This window comes from Heliangelus exortis, chromosome 5, assembly GCF_036169615.1.
Source record: "Heliangelus exortis chromosome 5, bHelExo1.hap1, whole genome shotgun sequence".
Classification (NCBI taxonomy): Eukaryota; Metazoa; Chordata; class Aves; order Apodiformes; family Trochilidae; genus Heliangelus; species Heliangelus exortis.
In genome coordinates, this window is record NC_092426.1 from 42,669,931 (window position 1) to 42,696,274 (window position 26,344).

At 47.1% G+C, this 26,344-nt stretch overlaps 2 protein-coding genes across 4 annotated transcripts in view; one reads left to right on the forward strand and one right to left on the reverse strand.

Moving 5' to 3' along the window:
* Positions 1 to 730: 730 nt before the first annotated feature.
* On the reverse strand, positions 731 to 3,249 carry FJX1 (four-jointed box kinase 1). Its single transcript, XM_071745008.1, has one exon. It carries the CDS (start codon positions 3,057 to 3,059, stop codon positions 1,782 to 1,784), a length of 1,278 nt encoding a protein of 425 aa, XP_071601109.1. The 5' UTR covers positions 3,060 to 3,249; the 3' UTR covers positions 731 to 1,781.
* Positions 3,250 to 18,618: 15,369 nt separating this feature from the next.
* The window catches only part of PAMR1 (peptidase domain containing associated with muscle regeneration 1), a 36,288-nt gene continuing 28,562 nt past the window's right edge, over positions 18,619 to 26,344 (forward strand). For 2 of the 3 annotated variants that reach the window (XM_071745024.1, XM_071745025.1), the window contains exons 1-3: positions 18,620 to 18,978; positions 24,953 to 25,129; positions 25,458 to 25,586. In XM_071745024.1, coding sequence (XP_071601125.1) covers positions 18,906 to 18,978; positions 24,953 to 25,129; positions 25,458 to 25,586 — 379 coding nt within the window. In that variant the 5' untranslated portion in view covers positions 18,620 to 18,905. Of the gene's footprint in view, positions 18,979 to 24,952; positions 25,130 to 25,457; positions 25,587 to 26,344 lie in introns of all 3 variants that reach the window. The other variant, XM_071745026.1, reaches the window with a different exon arrangement.

Here is a 26,344-nt window from a genome sequence, read left to right on the forward strand (position 1 = left end):
AATACTGGTACGTGTAAAAAGCAAGTAGGAGATGAAGGTATTTGATTTTGGACACACACTGCTACTGTTAGAAAACGTCTAGCAGAATGAAGACCAAATTCCCTAGGGGGGGGGGGGGGGAAATCAGCTATTTTAGCACGATTGAAAAGCTTTCCTGTTCTTCAATCTGCCTCAACCTCCATAGCAAAAATTATCTAAGAATCTGTATTAACACCCACTGAAAGGAGCAGCCACCTTTGGGAAGGTTTCTAGATCAGTACCATTTGATGTGATCTGTATTAAGAGCCTGGCACTCAGTGCCAGAACACAAAGAGGCTGATGGCAGCCACACCACCTGTATCAGTTTGCTGAAACTGCTTCATTTATCAGTGCTAGTCAAGGCTGTTCATTTCAGGCTTTAAAAGAGAGACAAAAGCCTACTCAGCTGAAGTATGGAACAGTCACATTATTCCAGCCACTCAGAGCTTTTGCCCTTCCAGCTTTAAATCATTCAGCGATAAAACAGCAAGGAAAGCGAGAGAGAGAGAGAGAGAGAGAGAGAGAGAGAAGGGAGGACAGTGTTTGAAAGCTTAACTCCCTCTCCTTGCCTGAGAGGGAATAAGAAAAAGTTCGCTCAGCTCAGCAGAATGAGAATTTGCAAAGCAGTGGTCTTGGTGCCTCTTCTCCTGGGGGAAGACAGGAGGTGCATGCCTCCCTGTCAGAGCTCAGGCAAACATCCAGGACAAAGAAGGCAAAACATCAACACACTTTACTGAAATATCATTTCTTTAGTATGTTACAGAAAAGCTTATGAACATACAGAATGTACATAAAAGTCAGAATTTGTAAAATAAAAAGGTCTTTTATAAAAAAATTAAAAAGTCAAGGTAAAGTGCATGAAACAGTTTTTCCTCCACTTTAACTATTGTCTCAAATGCTTAACACATACATGGCAATGTTTTAAAAACCTGGGACATCCTCTTGTGTCACCCATTAGTCAGTTACTCTACACGTCCAATGAAACTATGATGGCAATGATTACAAACAAAAGCTTGGGAATCAAAACAGTTTAACCAGATGCATCCACAACAAAGATTAAGAGGAAATGGAACATGGGCTTCTTACCCACTTCTGGTCTACAAAATTTAACAATCAGCAGAAAGGTTCAGTCTCACTAAAGAAAATCAGTAAGAAACAAGTTTCATAAATAGGGCAGTTTTGCTAGTTAGGAGCTCCTCTATTGTGCAATCTGTTCTTAGTTTGTAAGTATCAAGATTCATACTTAAATAGTGTGTTACAAAAGAAAAAAAAAATATATAAAAAAAGTTTTCATCTGCCCCTTTGGGAAGGAAAAGGTAGTCGACCCCTACGACGGCGAGTGCACCAAGGGAGTGAAGGAAAGAACTCCAGATGCTGAATCCTCTCATTCTTTCAAGCCCTGGGCACAACAGCCCCGGAGTGGAACTCTGCCATAATTATTCCGATCGCGCTCTGTATCCTCAGAGATCTTAACAAAGGCGAATGAATGGCTCCTGGCTCCTCTCCACAGCCTCGGCGCGCAGGTAGCCGGTCCCGATCCGCATCCGCGCGTCCGACACCCCTCTCCGCACCCCCGCTGCCCCCAGTCCCCGGTGGTACCAATCACGGGGTACCGAGGTGCTGGGCAGGGTCCGTCTCAGCTTTGGGCGGGTGCCGAGGCGAGTCAGTCCCGCTTCTTTGGAAAGGAGGAGGGAAGGAGGGAATGGAAAGGAGCCCTGCAGGCCGCCGGCTGTTGCCGCCACGCTCCGCCCGGCCCGGGGCCGTCAGATCACCGCGGCCTGAGCGCGGCAGTGGTCAATGTGGCGGTGCACGAAATCAACGCGGGCCTGCAGCAGCTCTGCCTGCCGCTCCGAGAGGAACCCGAGCCGGGCCCAAAGAGGCTCCCGCGCCCGGTACCGGCGGCGCAGCTCGGCGGCGGCACTGCGGCGGCGGTGCAGCTCCGCGACCCGACGCGCGGTGCCTTCGCGGAAGACGCAGACGGAGCGGAGCAGCGGCTCGTTGTAGGGGTCCCAAGTGGCGAGGAGGCGGTAGCCGTGCACCAGCCCCGCTTCGTTGTCTATGAAGACGAGGCCACCGTCTGGGGCGCGGAGCAGGTTGCTGGTGGCGCGGCGCATCACCCGCGGGTCCCATTGGAGGCTGAAGAGGTTGCTGACCAGACGGTCGAAGTTGGCCGTCAGGTAATCGAAGAGGATCAGGTCGCTCCACTGCACCAGCTCCACCAGCTGAGACGGCGACAGGCTGCCCAGCTCCACCGCCGACAGCGGCTGCAGCCGCCGGCCAGCGCCCGCCTCGGCGCCCCAGGGCGCGGGGGCCACCACGGCGGTGAGATTGTCCACCCAGCGGGTCAGGCTCACCACGGCGCCCTCGGTCCAGTGCGAGCCGTGCAGCTCCTCCCGCACCGGCTCCCACTGCCGCCCTCGGGCCTCCACCAGGGCGAGGGCCATGGGTGGCAGCCGCTCCTGCATGCCCAGCACCCCGGCCAGGTGGTAGGAGAGCGCCTCACCCTGGATCTGCTCCGGATTGATGCCGTAGCGGACGCAGGCGCGGCTCCCGTCCGACAGCCGGGCCAGACGGTTCGAGCTGCGCCCGCACCCGCCCCGCTCCAGCGAGGCCACGCGGGCGGCGCGGGCGGCCGAGAGCCACGCAGCCGCCTCCTCCGCCGGGAATCCCGGCGGCACCTGCTCCTCCAGATCACGGCTCCAGAATATCCCCCGCTCCACCGGAGAGGCTGCGGCGGCGGCCGCGGGCAGGGAGCCGGCCGTGGAGAACCGCCCTTCGCCGCCCCGCTCCCCCCGGCTCGCTGCCGCTCGTGGCAGTGACAACACCGCACGGAAAGTTTTCTGCCCACGGCCACCGGGCCCGTCCCGCGCTGCCGGGGAACGCCCCGAGCCCCACCGACCAGGGCGCGGACCGGCGGGCGGGCGCGGCTCCGGCTCCGGCTCCCACCGCAGCAGCAGGGTCCAGAGGCCCGGCAGGGCGCCGAGCAGCAGCAGCCCCAGCACGGGAAGGGGCCCCGGCGCGGCCCGCCTCGCCTGCTTCATCCTCCCGCCGCTTCACGCCGCTGCCGCGGGACAGGACGGCGGTGCAGCCCCACGGCTCGGCCGCTCGGCGCGGCGATGCGGCATGGCCCCGAGGGGAGCGGCGGGAAGAACGGCAGAGCCGGTCCCGGAGATCCCCTTGCTGCCTGCGCCCAGCCCCGCCGGCGGCCTGGAGGAACCGGAGCCCGCACCACGTGGGGGAGCCGTGGGGGCGCGCCCGCCCCGCCCCGTCTCCCGGCGTGGCCCTTCGCTTAAAGGGGCGAGTCCCGTTTCGGAGCCGTCTGCCGCCCCTGCTGCCACGGCGGGGTCGCGCCGCGGTCACCGGAGATCGGCACCTGCTCCGCTTCCCCTCCGGTGCTGGGGTCCCGGAACCGGCAGGTGGTGGCTGCAGACGGGGATCGCCCGAAACACGCGCCACGCAGTGGATGTATAGTATATGTACATATGGGTACAGGAGCACACACAGCTCCCCGCCCCGGGAGCGTAATGCCCGGGACCAGGCCGGGCAGCGCCGACCCTGACCCTGGAGGCGCGGTGCTGAGTTCCCCCGGAGCATCACTTGCAGCAAAGAGCAGTGCGGGGCCCGTCCGCACGCAGGGAAACGCCATCCGCCCCGTTAGACAGCGGCGTGTGCGGCGTGCTCACGCATCAGGTGTGTCACTGCGTGGGCAGTGCGGAACAGCTATTCCCTGGCGTTTGAACCCGCAGAGAGGAAGTTCCGAACTTGCGGTGCCGGCTGCGGGTCACGGTCCGAACGCGGGATTTCCTGCCCGAGGCACTGGCAGCCAGCTCTTCCAGTTTTGCACCTCTGAGGTTTTATGGGGTGTTTACTGGAAGATGAGAAGAGCGGCTATTTCGGTGTCCTCCTCCCCCCTTCTTCCAATTTCCTGCCTTCCCAAGGCAAGGCAGCTGAGCTGTGCTTTTTCTGTATATTATGGAGCCTTTTGGAAAGGACGTGTTCATGAGCCGTGACATTAAACACCTCTCCCTGCAGTGAGTGCCGTCGCTATCCTCCAAAGTAGTAATTAGAGTTGGATGAGCAAAGCAAAACCACCGCGTGGAGGATCTGAAACATCAGTGCAGTGAATCCAGACTTCCCTCAAATGCAATGCGAGCTGTAACATGCCCCTTGGTACCCAGGAATTCAAGTCCCCTGCTATTCCAGTCCTGAAGCCTTCTTGCCAGAGGATACTTTCTACTTTCACCCTCTGAAGTCACAGGAGCTGCACAGTGAACACCGGGTGTGTGTGATCTGCTGCAGTTCACAGTGCCCAGTAAGACCAGTACCATTACACTGCAAAGGAGGCTTTTATCCAATGGCAGTCTGAATATTTTTACCAAAGAAATGGCACAGATTTGCTTCTCTACCACTTCCCAGCTTAAAATAGCTTCAAGAAAATGCACAGCTTGTTGCAAAAGGACTGAAAGCAGAAAATGAGTCTTTTCCCGTGCATGGCTTGGACTTGTATTTTGATTTAAGTGAATGATTTGCATTTAATTTGGGATGAATTATACTTACAGTGAGCATCCAACTGCCAGTGCCTGGACTGGGAAGTGCCCCTGAAGAAGTGCCACTACCAGGAACTATATTAGAAAGAATTTCTTTACAGAGAGGGTGATCAAGCATTGGAATGGGCTGCCCAGTGAAGTGGTTGACTCTCCGTCCCTGGAGATATTTAAAAAGAGCCTGGAAGTGGCACTCAGTGCCATGGTCAAGCAACCACGGCGGTGGGTCAAGGGTTGGACTTAATGATCTCTGAGGTCCCTTCCAACCCAGCCAATACTATGATTCTATGATTCTATGATTCTATGAATAAGGACACTACATTTCCTGTCATAGAAGTGGATATAAAATCTAGATTATGTATGACATGAGTGTCAGTCACAGCTTGCCTCTTGTAAGCTAAGCACTTAATCAACAGGATATACTATGACTACACCCTTAAATCAATAGCTGAGAAAATAGCATCTCCCCCAGACACTCAGCCTCCTAACTACACCATTTGTAAGAACAAGTCAGAATTTTGCTGAGCTATTCCACTGGCTAACTGTCCTGCTTACAAGATGGAATATTTTTTTTTAACCCTCTACCAATTGTCTGGTTTTAACATAAGCCAAGCTGATGTGCTGCTCAATTTACAGCACGTTGAGCATTCCTGAAACTGTGATCACTGATTTATTTGGGTCAACCACATTTTGTTCCTGCTTTGCAAACATTGCAATGAGCATCTTGGAAAGTGTTTCAGCCCTATACTGGGGAAAGGAGAGCTTTAAATCCACTGCCTAGATCCAGAATCCTAGCAAGTAAAAAGATTAAAAAATAATTTCTGACCTCCCTATGTTGTTTCTTATATTAACTTCATTAACTGACAATGCTAGGCTCTCAAAATCTCTAGCAGCTAGTGTTTCACACTGATTTTGGTCTATTGAACATTTAGGTCTCTCCATTCCCCTCCTGACCCAGAGCACCCAGCTCCCATGCGTCCTGTCATTGCAGGCAGCAGTGATTCCTCCCATCAAATGGAGAAGAAATGGGAACTATACTTCAAGACTTCTCACCCACAGTGAAATTTATTTTGTACTCAAGTCGAAGACTAATTTCTAATGGGTTTTGTTTGGATTAGGATCACAGGGAAGAAGATAGGGGCTTTATTTTTCTTGTTTATGCTGGACTTGAGGGATTCTGCCTCTGCTTACAAGCTTTGCTGGGCAAGAAAGGCTGGCAAAGAAGGCACAGAATGAGTCTCTGATGCACCAGAGCCCAACACTATCAACATCTCCAGAGCACTCAGAGATCCAGCACTGCTCTCCAGGGTGGGTGGGAGCATCATCCCATGGCTGGAGCTGCAGGCACATGAAAACAAAGTGTTTAATCAATAAGGTGTTGAGCTAGCAGGAGTCACAAAAACAAAGGAGGTCAGGTTCTTCTGCAAACAAGCAGAAAAACAATGTGGGTCATACTTCTGCCACGTGCAGCTTACACAGGATTTGTGTTTATGGCACACAGAATTGCTGCTGTGTGTGCAGAAGTCAAAACCTCACAATCAAAATCCCTGTGGTGAGAGCTCTACAGATTGGGATATCAGCTGTGACAGGACAGTGATTGCCTTCTGTGCACATGCACTCTATGTCCAGAAGCCAAGGGGAGCCAAGAGCCAGCTGAGACATTTCTTGGGACCTCAGTGGTGTAATTGATGACATAAAAGATGACATAATCTGGGGTCTGAGTATTTAAAGTAAAACAACAGAAGATGGAATCAATCTTTGTTTCAGGAAAGTTCATTGCCTCTGGGAGTTCTCTTCAGGCAGCCTTATCAGGAGAAGAATTGTGCTATTAAATATCCAAGATGTTTTTATTCATGAAAGTCCAAACATTGGATGTAGTTTGGCTATTAAGTTGGCTGCTGAGGAGGCAATTAGCTGTGCAGTTAGGTTGGCTGCTGAGGAGGCAGGAAAATAAATCATCTGTAGCCTGGCCTGTAGAGCAGGGAGCTCAGGGGAGAGAAGGTGTGTACAGGGCTGTCCCCCACCCTGACTCACCCACCACCTCTGCACTAATGAAGAACTTGAGCTTAGGATCCTGCATGTGAAGTTTCAGTGCTTGGTTGCATGTCCCCAATCTTTGTGAAACGGCCATGGATCTTTATTTAAGGTCATCCTTAGGTTCCTCTGGACAGTACTTTAAAATCCTCTTTAGGATTTTAGGTGCAACTTCAGGTCTTTTTGCTCTGAAGCTGTGGTTTGATTTTCACAGTTGCAGTTCTGCTGTGGAGCATCAGATGGCATTGCTTGAATGCACATCTTTATTTTACAAATATTTGTATATCCCCCTTGGTGCTTAGTGTAGGCTCTAATTTGACTTGCCTGGAAATGGGCAGGTTCACTAACAGCCAGGGAGCCTGGGAAATGACACCACCCAGTTTGCTTTACTTCCTTCCCAGTCTTTCCTAGTAAAAGAAATCCCAGCTGGGGATCTGTTGGGAAGGTCAGGTGTTGTCCACCAGTTATTTGTCTGGAATGCCCCACAGATGTACCTGTAATTCAAATAGATCTGCCATCCAGAGGGACCTTGGCAGGCCTGAGAGGTGGGCTCATGCAAGCTGCATGAAGTTCAACACAGCCAAGTGCAAGGCTCTGCATCTGGGCTGGAGCAATCCCAAGCACAGTTACAGGATGGGTGGAGATTGGATGGAAAACAGCTCTTGGGGGTGATGGTTGGCAAGAAGCTCAACATGAGCTGGCAGCCCAGAAAGCCAACCATGTCCTGGGCTGCTTTAAAAGAAGTGTGGCCAGCATCTCCAGGGAGGTGACCCTCCCACTCTGCTCTACTGATACCCCACTTAGAGTACTGTGTCCAGTTCTGGGGCCCCCAACAGAAGAAGGACATGGAGCTGTTGGACAGAGTCCAGAGGAGGGCCACAAAGATGACCAGGGCTGGAGCACCTCTGAGAGCACGGTCTCAAGTTGTGCCAGGGGAGGTTTAGGTTGGACATTAGAAAGAATTTCTTTATGGAGAGGGTGATCAGCCATTGGGATGGGCTGCCCAGGGAAGGGGTGGATTCTCCATCCCTGGAGATATTTCAAAAGAGCCTGGATGTGGCACTCAGTGCCATGGGCTGGGAACTGTACTGGGAGTGGATCAAGGGTTGGACTTGATGATCTCTGAGATCCCTTCCAACCCAGACGATTCTATGATTCTGTGACAGACTGAGAGTTGGGGTTGTTCAGCCTTGAGAAGAAAAGGCTTCAGGGGGACCTTATAGAACCTTCCAGTACCTGAAGGGGCTCCAGGAAAGATGGGGAGGGACTTTCCATAAGGGCATGTAGCTATAGGACAAAGGGTAATGGCTTCAAATTGGAAGAGGGGAGATTTAGAGTGGATATTAGGAATAAATTCTTACGTGTGAGGGTGCTGAGCCCCTGTGCCAGGTTTCCCAGGGAAGCTGTGGCTGCCCCATCCCTGGCAGTGTCTCAGGTCAGGTTGGATGGGGCTTGGAGCAACCTGGGCTGGTGGGAGGTGTCCCTGACCATGCAGGGGTTGGCACTGGGGGAGCTTTAAGGTCCCTTCCAACCCTTATCAGCCTCTACTGAAACCTCTCCCTAGGGAAGCCAGAACACTTTCCTGTGGTTTTTTTGCAGCTCTGCTGCAGCAGGATTCTGCATGCTTGCACCTGGCTGGCAGCATGGCTGGGGGATTCCCATCTGCTGAGGAACAGCACGGCTTGTCAGCATTCTCTGCTGCCCTAACCATGATTTACCCAGCTCCCTCATCCTTGGTGCTGTCATTAGCCCTCTTCTGGGCTTCCAAGAAGGTCCGAACAAAAGACTTTCATCCTGAGGATTTTACCAGTTTTGCCTTTGTCAGAAACATTTTTCATGTACAAAGTAAAAAAAAAAAACCAACCAAACAACAACAACAACAAAACAAAAAAAACAAGCAAGCAAGCAAAAAAAAAAAAACAAACCAAAAAGCAAACAACCCCAAACAAAAACAACCCAACCCACTTCTAATAATAATAAAAATAAGTAATGCCCAATAAGCTCTTTATTGAAGATTTTTTTTTTCAGGAGGTTTCCCTGTACAGCAACACAACCCATGAGAATTAGACAGGAAGTATTAATCTAAAACCACAAGAAAATACAACCGGGTATAAACCAGGAACATTGTTTGAATCTGGCACCACACTTCCGGATTTTGCATCAGAAAAACTTCCAGGAATGAATTTGGATTTGCTTCTCAAAATTTTTTGTGCTCATTAAAAAACTGTCTGGGTTTCCATCACAATTTACTTAATTTCATTTTTTCCACTTTTAAAATTATTTGCATTTTTAAAAGTATTTTCCTGATACATTAGAAGCATGCAGTGCTGCTTCTGAGATATTACCATTTGATAGTACAATAGGTGATACGCATTATTATTTTAATGTGACTTAGTAAAATGTATAAAGTTAATAATTAGCAGTATCTGTCACATGGAGCTAGTTAAAGCTTTATGCCATATTCCCTGGAGTTTTGTCTCTTAAGGTTTCAATCTGCTCTACAATGTAACAGACTGACACTTTATGTAGCATAAATAATGTGCAGAAAGCAGTGTTAACAATGCTGTAAGAAATAAAAATATTATTGGCAGCGTGTGCTTAGCTCACATTTTCCATCCCTAATATCAGCAGAAATTTTGCTAAGACAATGAAATACTGATTCATTACTTCTGTTTTCCAGATAGACAACCAGAGGCTCAGCCCCCTGCAGTGATTTCAGGGCAAGGTTAATATCTGAGGTTGACTTTTTTCAGGTATTGCCATGTCTTACACTGTTTTTTTGGGGTTTGCAGATGCTGCAGGACTCCAGCTAAAGCAGCAGCACAGCACTTACACTCTACCCAGCCCAAATTTCCCTCTGGACTCCCTGGTGTTCAGAACAAGGTATTTCCCCTGAGCTTCTCTCTCCTCTCACACCCACCACTTTGGAACTTGTGGTTTCTTGGGGGACCCTTGGTCTCACTCATCCCTGAGATCAGAGAGACTGCAGCTTCCTGCAGGCTGCAAAGGCAGGATGGAGCAGAGCAGAGGCCTCTGGGTCTCCTGCTCCTCACACACCCACTGCACACCAGTGACAATCTGGGGCTGTCCCAGCTGGGGCACACTGGCCTTGGACACCTCTCTTGTGGGTGCAAACTGGAGGCAGGCATCCCTCACAGCAACAGGTAAGCCATGGGGACTTCAGCTGTGCCAGAGGACTGGAGAGGACTGCTCCTCTCCTTGTCCTTGAGAGGAATGAGATAAAAATGCACAGAGCTCTGTGCTTCTTCCTCTTCTCTCTCATTCACTCTCAGTTGTGCTGCTATTTATAGACACAGGGACCTAAAACTGAGCAATGAGCATTATAGGGCTTGGTATTATTGTAGCAACAAAAATGTGTTTCCCCTTAGCCAAAAGTGGCTGGAATCCCAGGTCTGGAATTCTGCTGATGGGGTAATGTCTGGAAAAAAAAAAAAAAAAAAGGAAATCTCCAGCATGGAAACACTAAATGCTATGGCAACAAGAAGAACAACAAATAGGGCTTAAAGGCACACACTCAGCATTAATATAAGCACTGAGAACTAGGGAGAAGGAAATGTTAGTAGTTTATAATGCTGTATTTTATCTGGGATGAGAAGACAGGATCCTATGCTCTGAGAACAGTGACACATATGTGCTAGGGATGAACAGACTGACAGCACTCTGCTGCAGGCTGCTGCCTTTCTTCAGAATCCCTTCTGGCCACTCAGCTGACACTACGTGTGGAAATTCTTCCCGAGCCTCCTTTCCAGCCATGTGCTGTAAATACAAAGGAAGGAGCATATCTGTGTAATTTGTTAATCCAGTGATAGGAGCTGGCTGAGCTGCTTCTGCCAAACCATCTGCTCTTCAGTCATGGAGAGATTCCTCCATCCCCCAAGGAGCAGAAATTTTTCTTCAGTGACATCTGGCTCTGCTCTCTGCTAATTGACAGCTCCCTGTTGAAAATGATGGATGAGTTCAGGATATCCTGGGTTTTGTCCCAGTTTCTCCTGGCCATAGCGATGACACTCCACAGGTCTCCCTTCAATCCCTAAATCCCTGGCAATCAGCTAATTTCCATATGCAAACCTTCTGACTTCTTTCCACAGTAGCCCAAAGGAGGTTTTTCTTGTGTTTTTCCTTTGTGGCTCTGAATCACTAACCATTATGGCACAGCACTTTCCACCTGGAGAGGAGGAACAGCTAAATAGTCTGAAAGTGCTCAGTGGAAGGAGGGGGCTTTTGAAGTTGGGATACAGGCTTCATCTCAGCAGTTCTGAATTCAGTGTGCTTGTATTTCTACCACAAACTTTTTTTGAGATCCTTGAAAAGCAGCCCCCTTCACTAGGCTTCAGCCTGAGGTGAGACTTGGTGAAGCTGCTTCCATGTAACCATGTCAGAAAAGTGAATTTACTGTGCAGTGTACTGACAAGCTGTCAGGTTTGAGCTAGGATGGAACAAATTTTTTGTCTTTTACTTTGCTCTCAGCTAAGTCTCTTCTAAGCAGCTGCTCTTGCTGAAATGAGCAGCAAGCTGATGCTGTTAACACTCCATCTTTAGAGTTATGGCTGGAGAATGGGCTGCAGAACCAAGGGCACTGCTGGGTTCTGAGCAACATCTTACCCTCTGGAAACAAAAGGGAGTAAAGGGGTCAGACCTGAAACCCTCCTCTAGGGAGGAGCAGAGCAGAGAGGTGACCAAAGCTGACCAAAGTATTCCAACCCATGTCACAGAAATCACAGAAATGAAACTCAGAGCTTGGAAGGGACCTCAAAGGATCATCTAGTACAACGCCCCTTCCCCAGGTCTGTCATGTTGGATGGGGTTGTTGTGACTCAAATGCAGGACCTGGCACTTGGCCTTGGTGGCTCTTGCCCTGCCGTGAGTAGGATGTCACCTGTCTTGGAGCCCAAAACTGGTAGCCATGGACTGGCATCCTGGTAAAAGTTAAGTTGAACTTATTTGAGTCACCTTCAGCTCTTTTCCCAGCCTTTGGAGATGATCTTAAGAGAGGGGGAAATGGCTCCATGACTGTTTATTTCTGTTATAGCTATAAAGGAATTTTTTAATTTCTTTTACAGATATCAAGAGAAATTTTCATATACTTTGTATATTAAAAAAATCAGAATCTCTACTGTTTTTCCTGGTAAACTCTTTGGCCAGCTTGAGAACTAATAGAATTATGGTATCGATGATAAAGGTATAGAACAAATAGCTGAGAGAGTACGTAGTGTGGTGTATTAAGGCACAGACCCTCACTCCCTGAGACACTCTGAATCAAAGTTTATTAACTTGCAAGCTGCATTTTATAGCCAAGCCTCCCCCTGTGCCCCCAAGCTCCCCTCCTAAATATTTTCTTGTACTCTTCCACAGTTTCCTTGGAGTTCTTCAACTTATGTGGAGTCAGAATTATTGTTCTTATCAGAGCAAAGGCATCTGCTCTCTTTATCAGGCATAGCTCAGCTCCTCTCCCATGGCTTCTTAGGAATCAAAATCCTTGCTTTTGCTCCAAGGCCTTTCCAGAGTCACCATTCTTATAACATCTTCACCAATCCCCAAAAAGTAGATTTTATCTAGACTGCTAAAAATGCTGGGTTTTGTTTGTAGATGTTTAATGCAACCTCCCTACACACAGCTGAAAGAAAAAATACCAGTCTGCTAAAGATCCAGCTCAGTCTGCTCTATACAGACTATACAGCAAATATCACAAATATCCATGCAACTTCACAAGAAAAAGCAGTGAAGATGAGCCTTGACCTTTCTAATGCTTCAAAGGTTAAGAAGAAGTCCTACTTTTCAAGCCTTTTTTTTTTTTTTTTTTTTTAAATCTGTCTCAGAAAAGAACAAGCAGAGCGCAGGCTCATCTTGCACTTCCTTTCGCCATTTCACCTTTCTGCTTCTTCTTACAGCTCAAAAAATGTCAGAAAAGATCTGCAGTTAACACAGAAGTTTCTGGCTGGAGAGTCACCAAGTGGCAAGGAGCCCAGCTCTGTTACTCCCCCTCAGCCTTGACAAGATGACCCTGCAACTCATTCTGGGCTTAGAACATCCCAGAATGTTTGAAGTAATGAAATAAAAAGGACACAATAATTGCTCAGACAGCAGGAGGACTGAAAATCCTGAACAAAGGCACATAATCCAAACCACCACTTTTACCAATTGCTACAAAATGACACAAAGGGAAAGCTTTGCCAGATGCTGCCTTATGGTGTTCTACCGAAAGTGGGAAGTAGACCTCTGCTTTATATTCTGCAGAAATTAGCAGTATTGTGGATAATTAAACTAGAGAATACATTAAAGGACGGTCCCTTCTACTCAAAGGAGCAGAATCCTGTGAATTTTATCCACAATTCCATTACAAAGTGGCACAGAAGACCCAAACACCTCATCTGGGGTCCCTAGGCCAAGCTTTATAGCTATTTGCATTTGAGTGTTTGATGTTCCTCACTTGCCACCCCAAGATTTGACCAGCAGGACAGTGGACACTGAACTGCAGTAATGGAAGCCAATGGGAGTCTGTTCTGGTACTGTTAGAAGAAACAAAAGGATTTAAAAGCAGACAAAGAAAAAACCAAAAAAACTGTCTGAGTATCTCATCTTGGACCAGGGAAACAAATGCACTCCTGAACTTAATCCGTCAGCCCATCTATCTCAGCCTCTCAAGTGAAAAATGAGATACAGTCATCACCTCTTTGCTCAGACCTGTGGGAAAGCATTCCTTCATTTTCTGTGGCATGAGGGCAGGATACTCGTTTGACTGTGTTTAGAAGAAAGATATTAGGAATCAAGAACCCTAAATCCACAGTTGCCATAAAGGTTAATTACCTTTGTGACTGCTTTCGGGTGAAGTCGGTCAGGAGACGTCTACAGTTATCCCACAGAGATGTTGATACCAAGCACACTCATCAAGGTATAGATTACAGTGATGTATGGGGGTCAGTGTAAGGTCAGTGTAAGCCTGTGGGGAACTGTATCAAAAAAAGCCTTGGAAAAGTCCAGGCAGACAACTTTGGTCCAGGCAGACAATGCCGGTCCAGGTAGATGATGTCTCCCTGGAAGGGATGGCAGAAAACAGCGTCTGATGAACTGACACCAACCCCACTCCTTGTCCCCAGGAGCTGAGGGGCAGGAGGTAGAGGAATGGGGAGCACCGTGGTTTGGGACTGGGAAGAAGGGACAGGTTGGGGTAAGGTATTTAAACTCTGGTTTTGTTCTCATTGTGTCTGGTATGATTTGATTGGTGACAAATTAAGTCGATTCTTTTTTCCCCAAGTTGAGTCTTTTTTGCCCATGACCACAAATAGTGAGTGAAACCTTCTCTGTCTTTGTCTCAACCTACAAGCTTTCAGTCAGATTTTAGTCAGATTCCTGTCAGATTTCAGTTAGACTTCAGTCAGATTTCTGTCAGATTTCAGATTTCCGTCAGATTTCTGTCAGATTTCTGTCAGATTTCAGTCAGATTCTCTCCTCTCCATGCCATGTGCAGGGTGAGTGAATGGACACCTGGTCCTTTGCTGCCAACTGGGCCCAAACCACACAGCAGCTGAACTCAATATTCCACTTTGCTCTTTTATTCAGCATGCAGTCCTCATGTACGTTTCCAGGTTTGGGGTTCACCTTATCCATCATCAGACATCCTAAAATTCAGTGTTTACACCAACAACAGTGTCCCAGTTTGAGCAGAAGAACTCCAGGCGGGTCTGAACACCCTGAGGGAGGAACACGAGGGGCGGCACACAGCGGGGCTGTTCCCGCCCATCCCTGCCCACACTCCATAACCTCAGGCAGACCCTCGCCCCTCCTCTCCTTCACCCCATCTTCGCTTCGCTGCTCTGCCCTGTGCTCCTTTATCCACCGCTCTCCAGGATCCGCATCCATCGGGTGTTGGGAAGGGCCATGGACACCCCCACCTGAGTCAGCCCTGCGCAAGGGGCCCTCAGGCACCCATCCCTGCCACCATCGAGGTGGGGTTGTGTATATATTTGTATATATTCGTATATTCATTCCTCATCCCGTGTGTTACTGCCCTTCTCCTGTTCTAGTAAACTTGTTCCAGTTTTAATTTCCAAGTTTTAAGTCCCTTGTCCTTATTCCTCTTTTGTCTTCTCTTGGCAGGGTGGAGTGGGTAGGAGAGAGCAGCTCTGCCCTGGTTTCTGGTGGGCCCCAACTGCCAAGCCGTGACAGTCACCTAAAAACCCTTCCTAGTGCATGGAAAAGAATAGAAAACTTATCCTAATGATGCTTTCATAAAGCATGCTAATAAATCACATACCAGAAATTTCTAGTTCACGTATAATGAAGTTCATCTAAAGCACTAACTCAGAACCATCAGAGTTGGAAGGGAGTATTTGAGATCACCCACTTCAACCCCCTGCTAAATCCGGATCACTGGGAGCACATCCCTCAGGACTGCATCCAGGAGGGTTGTGAGTATCTCCAGAGAAGGACTCCACACCCTCCCTGGGCAGCCTGTGACAGAAGTTTCTTTCTCCTGTTTAAATTGAACTTCTTGTGTTCCAGTGTGTGCCCACTGCCCCTTGTCCTGTTGCTGGGCACTACTGAACAGAGGATATTGTGGCAGTGTCAAAGGCTTTGCTGAAGTCAAGGTAAATTACAGCTGCTGCTTTCCTCTCATCTAACCAGCCAGTTATGACATCAGATGTTGAGGCCAACATGTTAGTCAAGCATGGTTTACCTTCGGGAAATTCATGTTGACCATTCCCAATAACTTCCTTTTCTTGCACATGACGTCAACTCAAGTATCTATGTACGGCCACCTAACATTTGGTGGGATGGATGCTGTCCTCATGTCTGAAGTGGAAGAGCCATGAAAGCATATGAAATGCTAGAGGCTAGGACTGAGATGTGTTGGTTGAACTATACCTGAAATCGGGAATAGAAGATAAGACAAAAGAAGAAATTTTCACTGATTGACTCCCATGAAAGAGCAGAAATGCTATCCTGAAAAGGAAAGTGGTTGCTCCCCACGTTAGTTATGCACTGTAATATTCCATCGTATGCATAAAATCCATGAAGTAGGTCACTGAGCTGTTGTTGTAGGCTTCTGTCTGAGATCTCTCACTCACAATGACACGTGTGACAGTTGTATCTTTACAGCAGAGAAATAAAAGCTGCACATGAACACTAATGAGACATTTTAAGGTGCTGGTGTTGGCTTTGGCTTTTTGATACTGCTGTCACAAGCTAATTGTCTCAAAGCCAGTGCTAACTAGGTGACTTAGGAAAGATGCACATTTTATAAATTTTAATGTAAAAATACTTGGGAAACACAGCAGAGAACATCAACAGAAGATCAATTTCCCTCAGAGGTCAAATAGCTGAATGTATTCAGATATGCTCCTTCATACTGACATTTTTGGAAAACTTGACCTACAGGGACAGAAAAAGTGAGTTTTAATTTCAGTTTTTATGGGCATCACTGAAAGGAGAAAATGAGATCACAAAAACCCACAACTCTGCTCTTCAAACTAAAGTCTTAATTTTTTATACAGGACTCCTCAAACCTTACATCACTCTATCATGTAACTGCAATGCAGCTACAGCTCTTGTGAATCATATTTCCAGAAATGCTATACTTCCACATTTCCAGCTTGGAAAACCAGACGTTCAGCACCTCTGAAAAGCTGACCTTCCACAAATTACTTCCAACACACATTTTCTTGATCTTTGTTTCATACACACATTCATCTGGCTGGATTTACCCTGCAGTATTAGGCTGGCCACCTAGGTGGAACATGGTTAAGAATCTTTCTCGAAACCATGCTCTTTTCTTGCTTTCTGTGCTCTCTCACATGTACCCAAGACCATGAAACATAAACCAGACTTAAATAAAACCAAGACAGTTGATAATTTTCTGTCCCTCTTGTTTTGGTCATCAGTTTGAATCTGTTATACAGTTTAGAAGTTTTATTCGTTACCCTAGAAAGCCTTATGTATTAGCCTATGAAGAAAAAATGTATATCATGAGAATGGCTAACTCTACAGGTTTTTCACATAACGAAATACGCTTTTTTGTTAACCCCTTAGACTGTAGTATCAGTGTCTGTCTGATTGTTAAGCAGGCTTGATTACTGGCTAGTTTTAATTTCAAACCAAATCTTCCACCAGTTTCTTTTCTTACACTTTGCTATGTTGAAGATCATAACAGCCTGTATAGAAACAGGAAACACAGGAGGACTGAAAAAAACACCCAGGCAGATTAAGACATAAAGTAAGAACTGAAAAAAAAAGCATATTGTTATTAAAGAGTCATGTTTTTCTTACCATATTTTGCAGATCACTTGCCCAGAAATGTAAGTGGAGTCATAAATTTTAAACTGCCTCTGTTTTCCTGACAAAATCTTTTTAACAAACACCTGAATGTGCCTGTGTGTGTAGGCTGCCATAATCCTACTGTGGTTCCTAAATGCTAGATACTGCCCTGCACACTTGTGGCAGAATTTGGAAGCTCAGAGGGCAAAATACACCTCTAGAAACTTCTAAAATGTTCCTCAGATGTTGTAATTAGGTCTGGAATTTCTTTTAACTCCTGTGCTTTAAAGGCAAACACTTTGTAATCTCTCCTCTAAAAGGACCCCCTTATTTGACAATAATGCTTTTAGGGGAGGAATAAATTATTTGTGCTGATCTTTTATTAATGGCTCTTGACACTACTCATAAGGGTCCAGGTCTGAGTTTCATTTTAACTTTATTTTCCCTCTGAGATAGAAGCCCTTTCCAGCCTCTCAGTGGGTCCATTTTCTTTTACAATGTCTTTCAAATGGTTTCTTCAGGTTTTGTTTAAGTGGGATGGGTTTACTGGGCAGCCACTGAAGTTCAAGACCTAAGTCCTCCAACCCTGCTGGGAGTACATTTGAGCTCACAGGTAATTCACACTCTTTGGCAGAAGACTCCACTAGTTACAGTGGGAATCTTGCCTGTGAGAGGAGTGAGAAACAGGCTTCAAATGTTCCTGTAATGAAGATGTCCTCTGAAAGCATCCAGCCTGTAGCAGCATAAAGTAATAATGTTGAAAATCAGGGATTTCCTTCCAGAAGAACCGCTGGAGATTTGGAAGTTCCCCAGGGGCATTCAGGGTGAAATTCTCTGAGCAGAAGTCAGAAAAGAAGAAAGATTTTCTGGTAATGTTCCAGTAACAGAAGCAGGATATTTCAGTAGTTGGGGGGAGAAATAAGTTCACTAGAATTTCTAAGACTGCAAAGAAGTTCTTCTGGCTCCAAGACAGTGATTTTATTTCAAGTCTGAATTTATTATATTCAGAACTATACATTTATCCCTAATTAATCTTTGCTGAGTCTTGAACAACAGTAATGAACAATAGTGAAGCTACTGTGTTCCCTTCTTGACCAAGCACTGCTTCAGGATATCAGCCTCAGCTCATCCCTCTGTGTCTCAGTTTTTCCCCACTGTGAAATGATGGCTTTCTTCCTGTGCTTGCAGACTGCACCATGCACTGCTTTCATCTCTCAGATTTGATGGTGGATTATTAGAGGTACAAGCTAATGGTATAAATTACACATTCATTATGCACCCAGTGGTCAATTATTAATTATCAAAGAGCTTGTTGTACTCCAGGTTGAAATTAATTGCTGGGTACTTTAAAATTATTATTAAAATATGGCAGCTCTCCATTTTTCGTGGCACTTGGCCATGCCAAGTCATTACTTCTGTGTTTTGGAGTTCTCATCTATCGTGGAGTAAGCTTTCAGTGGGCTGCTTCCCCAGCATGGAAATGCACAGCTATTTTAAGCACAACAGAAGTGGAACATGTCACCTGGCCAGGTGTGTGCCAGAACCCCCTCTGTGCACTGACTGCACACCCAGAGTACCCAGACAGGGGCAGCAGCCCCGGGGTGCAGCAACCCCAAGGAGAGCATCTTCAAAGTGCCTCCTTCTGGAGGCTGCTGGAACTTTGGCTCTCCCACAGCCACAGGGATAACCACTGTAAACGCAGATTTGCATTTCTGGCTCTCTTCCTGCACAGTGTCTTTCCTTCTGAGATGAACATTCCTATCTCAGGGCTGAGCACAGAGCAAACAGACCCATGGAAATCGGATCGGCTGCCAGAGTCCAGAAAGGGTTAAGGCAGCAGCTGGAGAGGTTTGGGGTGACGTCGTACACTGAGAAGTCTCTTGAAGGTAGTTCCCCTCTGGTGAGAATGGGATTGAGCTGAGGTCTGAAACACGAGATCCCTTGCAGCCTGGAGCTGGTGAGGTCCCGGTAAAAGCTGTTTTCCTGCTTTTGCTTTTCCTTCCTGAGCAGTCACAGTGCTGCACAGACCTGGGCAGTATGGAGCGAGCCCCCTGGACACACGTAGGACTCACTCTCCTCCAGCTTCTGCTCATCTCCTGCTTCCCAAGAGGTACTGTAAGTGAGTGTGTGTGTTCTCAACCTTTCCTTTAGTGTAGTCAGAACTGTTTGATATCCTCTGCTGTCTCGGAAAGTAGAGAAATCTGCAGGGATAATAATAATAGAAAGAAGAAGCTCTGCTTGCTTTTTTTTTTTTTTTTTTTTTTTTTTTTTCTTTTTTTTTTTAAATCTCCTTCGAGGCATGGAGAGTGTGTGTTGGGGGGGGGGAGGTTTGCCCAGGGATGATTTCCAGGCAGACTTAATAGCCTTAAAAAGAAACAACTGGCTGGATGTGTTTCCCAATGGCCATCAAGAAAAGGGTATGCAATCACTTAGCTTACTACTGCTTTATTTTCTCAACACTCACTGCTAAGGAAATGTTGATAAAAAGAGGCATTTAAGTCTCTGAATTGTGAAGCATAATTTGTTTAGTTTGGCAAGACAGATACTTTCCTCTCCAGCCCCAACACTAGGAATGAAGGCAAGGGAGGAAAAAAGGGAAGGAAAAAAAAGAAAATAAAAATCATACATTGTTTCCTCTCTTGGCTTTCGTTCTGCTGGTGTTACTTTGTCAAAAGGAAAGACTCATGAAAGGAGAGTAATCTTTTTTTTATACTCGACCCTTGCTCCAGTTTCTGCTGAACCAGCATATATGCTTTCTTCTTGATAAGCTCACTCAGAAAGCCTTCATTACTGAGTGCAAACTTGCTGTTATGGCCACAAAGATGGGCAGTTCCCAGCTGGAGGTGGCTGGGGCTGCAGCAGCAGCTTGCTGTCAGCATTGTGTCAGCTTTCCTGGGACCTGCAGCATTAGGACTTGGAAGGTGAGGTTCCCACCAATCACCCACCCTTCAGGTGGCTGCAGATTGCAGCCTTTTACCAGGGGAGCTGCCAGGTACAGAGGCACTGCAGCTGTAAATAATCAGTGTCAGGGGCCATGCCCTTCCTTTCTGGGCCCTCAGGGTTCTGACCATGGCTCTCTCACTGCTCACCTGCAGCTCTCCTGGGACACTGCCCTCCAGGGCAGAGAGCTGCTTCAAATCTCTGTCCCACATGCACAGACTGGTACCCACAGGGACTGCCTGGTTCTCAGCCAGTGGACAAGTCAGGTGGGTCCATGGCATGTGCCAGGGTGGCACAGAAATGTCCCTCCTGCTGGCAGAGCAGTCCTGGGCATGGGCTGTGGCTGTCAAAAAGCTGTGTGGGCAACAAACTTCTCCTGCTGCTGGGGGGGCAATAAGAGAGTCTGCAGAGCTCTGGGGTGATGGGGGCCCCTCAGGCAGTGGTCAGAGAAGGCAGAAGGATGGTAATGGGACATGAAGGCTGTGGGGCTCAAGCTCTGGGAGGGAGGATGCTGGTTCCAGCCAACACAAGCTCCTCACGTGCCAGAGGCAGTGTGAGAAGGGCCTGGGGGACAGAAGGAGTGGAGTCACCTCCTCTCCCTGCTCACCAAGATGAAGCAGCCAGCACAGGCAGCATGGGGAGGGGGCAGCAGCTTCCCCTCTGCCAGCAGCAGTGCTGGGACAGCCACCCAGAGGCAGCAGAGTGATTCAAAAGTCAAGTAGCCTTAGCATGTCAGGGCAGGTTGGAAAATAGTGTTTTGCCTCCTCCCCACAGATGTATCCAATTTTTATCCACATTTATCACACCCAGTTGCACAGGGCCTGCCCCAAGTGTTGGGGGCAGGAGTTGGGGAGGTCTGGGAATTGATTTTGGAATCAACTTGAAGTGCAAGTGACTCATATTTCCTTAAAAATAGATGTGTGTTTGTGTGTTTCTGCCTATCTAAACTCTTCCCAACCCCACTCTGTTTCTGCATCCAGATGCATTCAATGTTAGCAAATGGGTTACTTCAGTTCACATGTTTAGGTTCCCAGTGTAGACTAGAGGGAGTGACTTGCTTTTTATTTTGGAGAAAATATGGGGGTAATCACCTCAAAGGTCTCCCTGGAGCCCCTGCAAACCTGGTGCCTAAATTTAGCTCTCCATTGGACCAAAGGGAGCCCTCATCCCTGCAAGGCTGTGCAGGTTCTGCTGGCAGCACAAGATCCCTTAGGGATGTGGAGATCCCCTCACCCTCCTGCAGGACCAGGGATGTGGTGCAGGAGAAAATGGGGAAGGAGACCATAAGGGCAGGGAGAGAAGCAAGGACCAGAGGTCTGCCAGCCTAAGGGCATCTGCAGTCCTTGGCTAGAGCTGGGCTGCATGCCCCAGGGGAGGTGTAAGGAGTAAAATTTGAGATGGAGGCTGAGGCATTGTGCTGGTGTTTGTTTGGACTGTTTCTGTCTGGGCAACATTAGCTGTAAGTAAACTGCCAACATCTTCCAGGTCTCACACCAATTACAGCAAACACGCACTCGGCACCACTCCTCCATGTTTATAACACGAGCACATTCTCCTGCTATGTGGTCATAAATTTCAGTGCTGGAGCTGCTGCTTCTCCACAGATTCCCAGATATTCCCCCCCACTGCAGAAGTTAGGCTTTGCCCCCCAGACTCCACTGGCAAAGGCTCTCTAACCTCACTGATGCTGTCACTCAGAAGTGCTACATTCATTACCTTGACTTGCAGCACAAAGAAGAAAAACTATATCTTCCTGATCCCACTAGTATATATTTTTTTCTGGCCAGAGTAAGCTTTGATATCAGCAGTCCCTTTGCCAGGGGATCTCTCATTCCTTCTGAGGTCTGTGCCTCTTGGCCTTGGTGAAATCAGAGTTTTACTGCTGATCACAATGGAGCCACAGTTTGACCTGACTTGTTTCTCATTTCCATCTGGCATTCTGCATCTCCTGTCTGCTCAGATCTCTTCTTGTTAATGTTAATGTCCTGTGGGGGGCATCCAGCTTGCACATCCACGCAATGATAGAAGAATAGAGTAAGAAAGGGGCAGGATAAAACAGTAATGAAAATAAGGCCGACCCAAAGAAAATGTTAGCTGTTACTTGGTTCCACTTCTGTTGGGGGTATTTTTTCTTTAAATGAGAAAACTTCACTGCAGAATTCTTACATGGCCAAACAATCTGTAATAAGATCTTTAAGCTCCTTTAAACTCAAATGCTCCTTTCTTCTGCAGAAGGCAGTAATTGCTATTGAGCATTCTGCTGAAAAATTAAAATGAAGTCAAAAACGTGCATGTTCTCATATGTGGAACCTGAACTAACTGAGTAATCACTTTGAAAAAGTCATCCTGTTTGGACTCCAGTTTGATCTTTGTTGGGTTCATGTGCTCTTATTTACAAGGCACTTTTCGTGGCAATTTAAAATGTTCCTAATTTGAGCCTAAGTAGTGTTTTACCAACGTTCTGATGGATAAATTGAGTCATGGAAGGAGAACTCATCTTTGAAAGATAACAGAATGGACATGTAGGATGGGAACTTCCACCAGATCAGACCACGATACGGGTATCCTTATAAAGTAGTTCCTCCCATCTTCCAGGAGTTCTGATAAATACATATATCTAGCACGGTCCCAAGGGGCTCTCTCTTTTGGAAGACTATAGAGCACATTTAGGTTGTAAACTTTTCTTTTTTAACCTGTCCCCACCCTATGGATGGAGAGAGATGGCAGACTGGTTTTCTGCTGGCTCAGTTACCTGATCCCTCCACGTGGCATCACAAAGTTAGGGACTGGAAACGGGAAGTCAGGGAGAGAAGGAAGTGAAGTGTCCCATCTCAGCAGCAGCGTAGGCTCATATCAGCTTCAAGTGACTCCAGGATAAATAAGTAATTTTTCCAAAGAAGAAGAGGTAACTGGTGTAATCAGGCTTGCTTTAATTCAGCTTGCTTTAGTGTAGCTCACTACATTCTCCACCACAGTCTTGCATTTCATCCACACCTCCATGCCAAAGGAGTCTCCCTTCCTCTTTCCTTACTTCTTTTTCTTTATATGGCTAAAAAACCTTGTGCTATTATTATAATTTCCTTTGCAAGGTCAAATTCAGCTTAGCTTTTGGCAGTTCTTCCTTTGTCCCTGAGCTCTAAGGTCTCTGCTTTTCCCTTGACTGGGAATCTGACTGGGGTCATACCATGGGATTTGTCCCTGTCCTTCCCAGTGGACCTTGCACTGAATATAAATAGTGCTTCAAGATGATCTTGCAGCTTTTTTATTATTATTTGTGCATCCTCTTTTAACTCAATGGCATAAGAATAAGTAACTTATCCCCAGTCTCCAGGGTGAGTGCTAATGAAGCCTTCACTTATGTTCCAAGGAGAGTTCTGGCTTGTCAGAATGGTGCAGTAAAAACTACTCTTTTGGAAGGCTGCATTTCCACTCAGTTTCAAACAATATTTCTGTCAAACCTCCACCACAACCCTTTCCAAGTGCTAATAAAAGAATTTCTTGTGTGGCTTTTACCACCTTTTTTTCCCCAATGTCCTGCAGTTTGGAACAGGATAGTATTTGAGGTTTAGCAAGGACAGGGTTAAGTGAATTATGTGTGTCCAGACCATGAGGGTGACAGGGAAAAGACAGACTTGTGGGAGGGAGGTGATGACTGCATTGCTGACTGCTCAGGCTGCCCAATCACATCTTGGCCAAAGAAGCTGGCACATTTTAGAAAGGTGCAAAAATAAGAAGCAAAAGAAGGGAATTCAGGGCCAGAGAAATTGAGGGATGTGGGTGAGCCTGGCAAGTCAAATCAGAGCTCGATTTGCTGCAACTTCCTAAAGAGAGTGACAGTAGAAGCTTGAAAATCCAGCAGATGGAAACTGTTTGCTCCTAAGGCTACTGCAGCACCAGGAGTAACCAGCTTCCACTTCTTTCCTTCACTGGCTCCTGTGGGTTCATGATACAGAGGAAGGCAGGCAAACACCACTTTTAAAAAGGTAAAGACTGAGCTCAGTCAAAAGCAAGAGCAAAAGCTGAAAAATTTGCAGTTTTGAGGAACCATGGAGAATCTGAGATCCTGTTGCTGGCTGGTGACAAAAGAGGCTCCAGAGCTGAGCAGGTGTTCTTTTGGCACCTTCCCTAGAGGTCTGTGTGCCTTCCCAACACAACTAGTTCTCTCTTGGTTTCCCTGGTCTTGAGGTGCTTTCATGTGTGTGCTGCTTATGCCTGGATTTATTGTGCTTTTCTTCCATGATTAAAGCCCCATAAATTAATCCATTGCTTATGTGTCTGTCCAGAGGCTTGTTTGTTCTTTTCAGCTAAATATTTTGCATGGATTGTCAAGCACCTTCTTCCTGCTTCTCCCCAGACTGGGTCAAGCAACTTTCTATGCTCAGAGATGCAGCCACTGCCTGCAGTCCAGACTGCCTGTTTTGGAGGATTATCAAAGTCATTATCAAAGCACCCTACAATTTCCCCTGCCACAACTGACCAAGGCCTGGCTTCCAGTATTTTATTTAGTCAAAAAATCTCCCCCCTCTCTTCTCTGTCTCATTCTTAAATATGACCATATTAACATAATAAAAGATATTAATAATGTTATCATATTAGAAATGCCATACAAAATAACACTCAAAAACAATGAAATGTCTTGTTTCCTTTGGTAGTGGAGCCAAGTGTAGTACCATGTGCTTCTGAGTAGAAACTGGCTAAAACAGCCTCAAAATTGGCCTTTCCTGGTGAAAACTCTAGACTTCAGGAGCAGCAAATTCACAAACAGAAATACAACCAAACCATGCTATTATAGTTTAAATATTCTGTACTAGATATGATGCTGTAAATCAGTCCTGCAATCTGAAGAAGCTTTTTGTGTGGTGTTTTTTTTAAAAACTATTTTTCTCACTCCAGAAGTGGGAAGGCATTGCAGAGAAAAGACTGAGGTGAATATAACCCTTCCTTCTGGTTTGTTTGCCTCCTGTATCTGGCACTGCAGAGCTGCCCACGTGTGCTTTAGACACCCCAATGTGTTGATGTTTCAGCCATGTGTTACCACCTAGTTCAGGTGTCCTTGGCCAGCCTCATACCACACACGATCTGACAAGTCCCTGTCAGATGATGGATTATTTCTGAGTGTCTCCCTCTCTGTTCCTCACTTGCAGAGTACACAGTGATCAATGAGAACTGCCCAGGTGCAGAGTGGAACATCATGTGTCGGGAGTGCTGTGAGTATGACCAAATTGAGTGCATCTGCCCAGGACAGAAAGAGAGAGTGGGCTACACCATCCCCTGCTGCAGGAACGAGGACAATGAGTGTGACTCCTGCTTAATCCACCCAGGTATGCTTAGGCCATACTGCATTCACACCAGATCTTTAGGCAAGGCATCAGCAGATAGTGGTATCTGCTGGGCAGGGGCACAGCAAGGGCAGTGACATCTCACTGGAGCATGAGATCTCCTCAGGATCTCCCTCTGCCACTCTGCTGACAGCAGCAGACACTTGACAAGGTGCCCCTGCCAGAAATAAAAAACACTTTCTACCAGCAGTGTTGTCCTCAAAGCATCCTGGGCAGGCTTGGAAGCTGCCAAAAGGTGATGCTGCAGCTGTTAGGCTTGGAATCTGACAACAAAGGCCTGTTGTAACACAGTGGCTCTCTCTCCCCTCAGGCTGCACCATTTTTGAGAACTGCAAGTCCTGCCGCAACGGCTCCTGGGGAGGAAAACTCGACAACTTCTACATCAAGGGTGTCTACTGTGCAGAGTGCAGAGCTGGCTGGTATGGAGGTGACTGCATGAGTAAGTACCCTGCATGGGCAGAGTGGCCAGGGACAGGGAGTGTGGGATGGAGCAGGAGCCACGCTGTGTGTTTCCAGCTATTCCTGTACAGTGGCTTCAGCAAAAGGCCCAGGCTGGAGGGGGCAAACACAGTGAGAGAGGAACCAGATCTTGTGGGGAAAAATGCTCATCTGCTAGGGACTGGCCCAGCCCCCATGTTATGGGAGTTTACAAAACTGCTAAACTTCTCGTTTGTTTTGGTTTATTTTAACTTCTAGAACTCTGGAAATCTGTTCTCTGTATTTCTTGGACATACTTCAGCACAACTGATTCCCCAGAGGCCTTCACCAAGGCATGAACTTTTATAAGGGCAACAAGTACATCAAAGAGCTTCCTTATCCTTGAACCCCTGGGCTACAGGACAAGCCCTGAGGAAGTCCCAGTGCTCCCTCAGTCCTTTGCACTATTCCAACACACTCCCAGGCAGCTCTGGAAAAGAGTGTTTTGTGGCTGCTAACAGCACCATGATGGATCAGAGTGTTTAAGGCTCTGGTGGTGATATTTGAAGGTTTTGTTCCCAACGGTGTAAAAAAGCTCCTGCTTCTTAGATTTTGCTAAGCTATTGATCACAGTGCTATCTTTCAATAATGAATTCCATAAGCTAATTGGATACAGTTTAAGACTAGTATTTCCTTTACGGATTTCTCACTGGTGAAGGTGCTGCCTTTCACCAGCCCTCTTTCGATTTTTATTGACTGTCTTTTTGTTCACATTTCACT

Bases quoted from the DNA above. Each gene is read 5' to 3' on its own strand.
- FJX1 (XM_071745008.1), bottom strand. From the start codon at position 3,059: ATGAAGCAGGCGAGGCGGGCCGCGCCGGGGCCCCTTCCCGTGCTGGGG.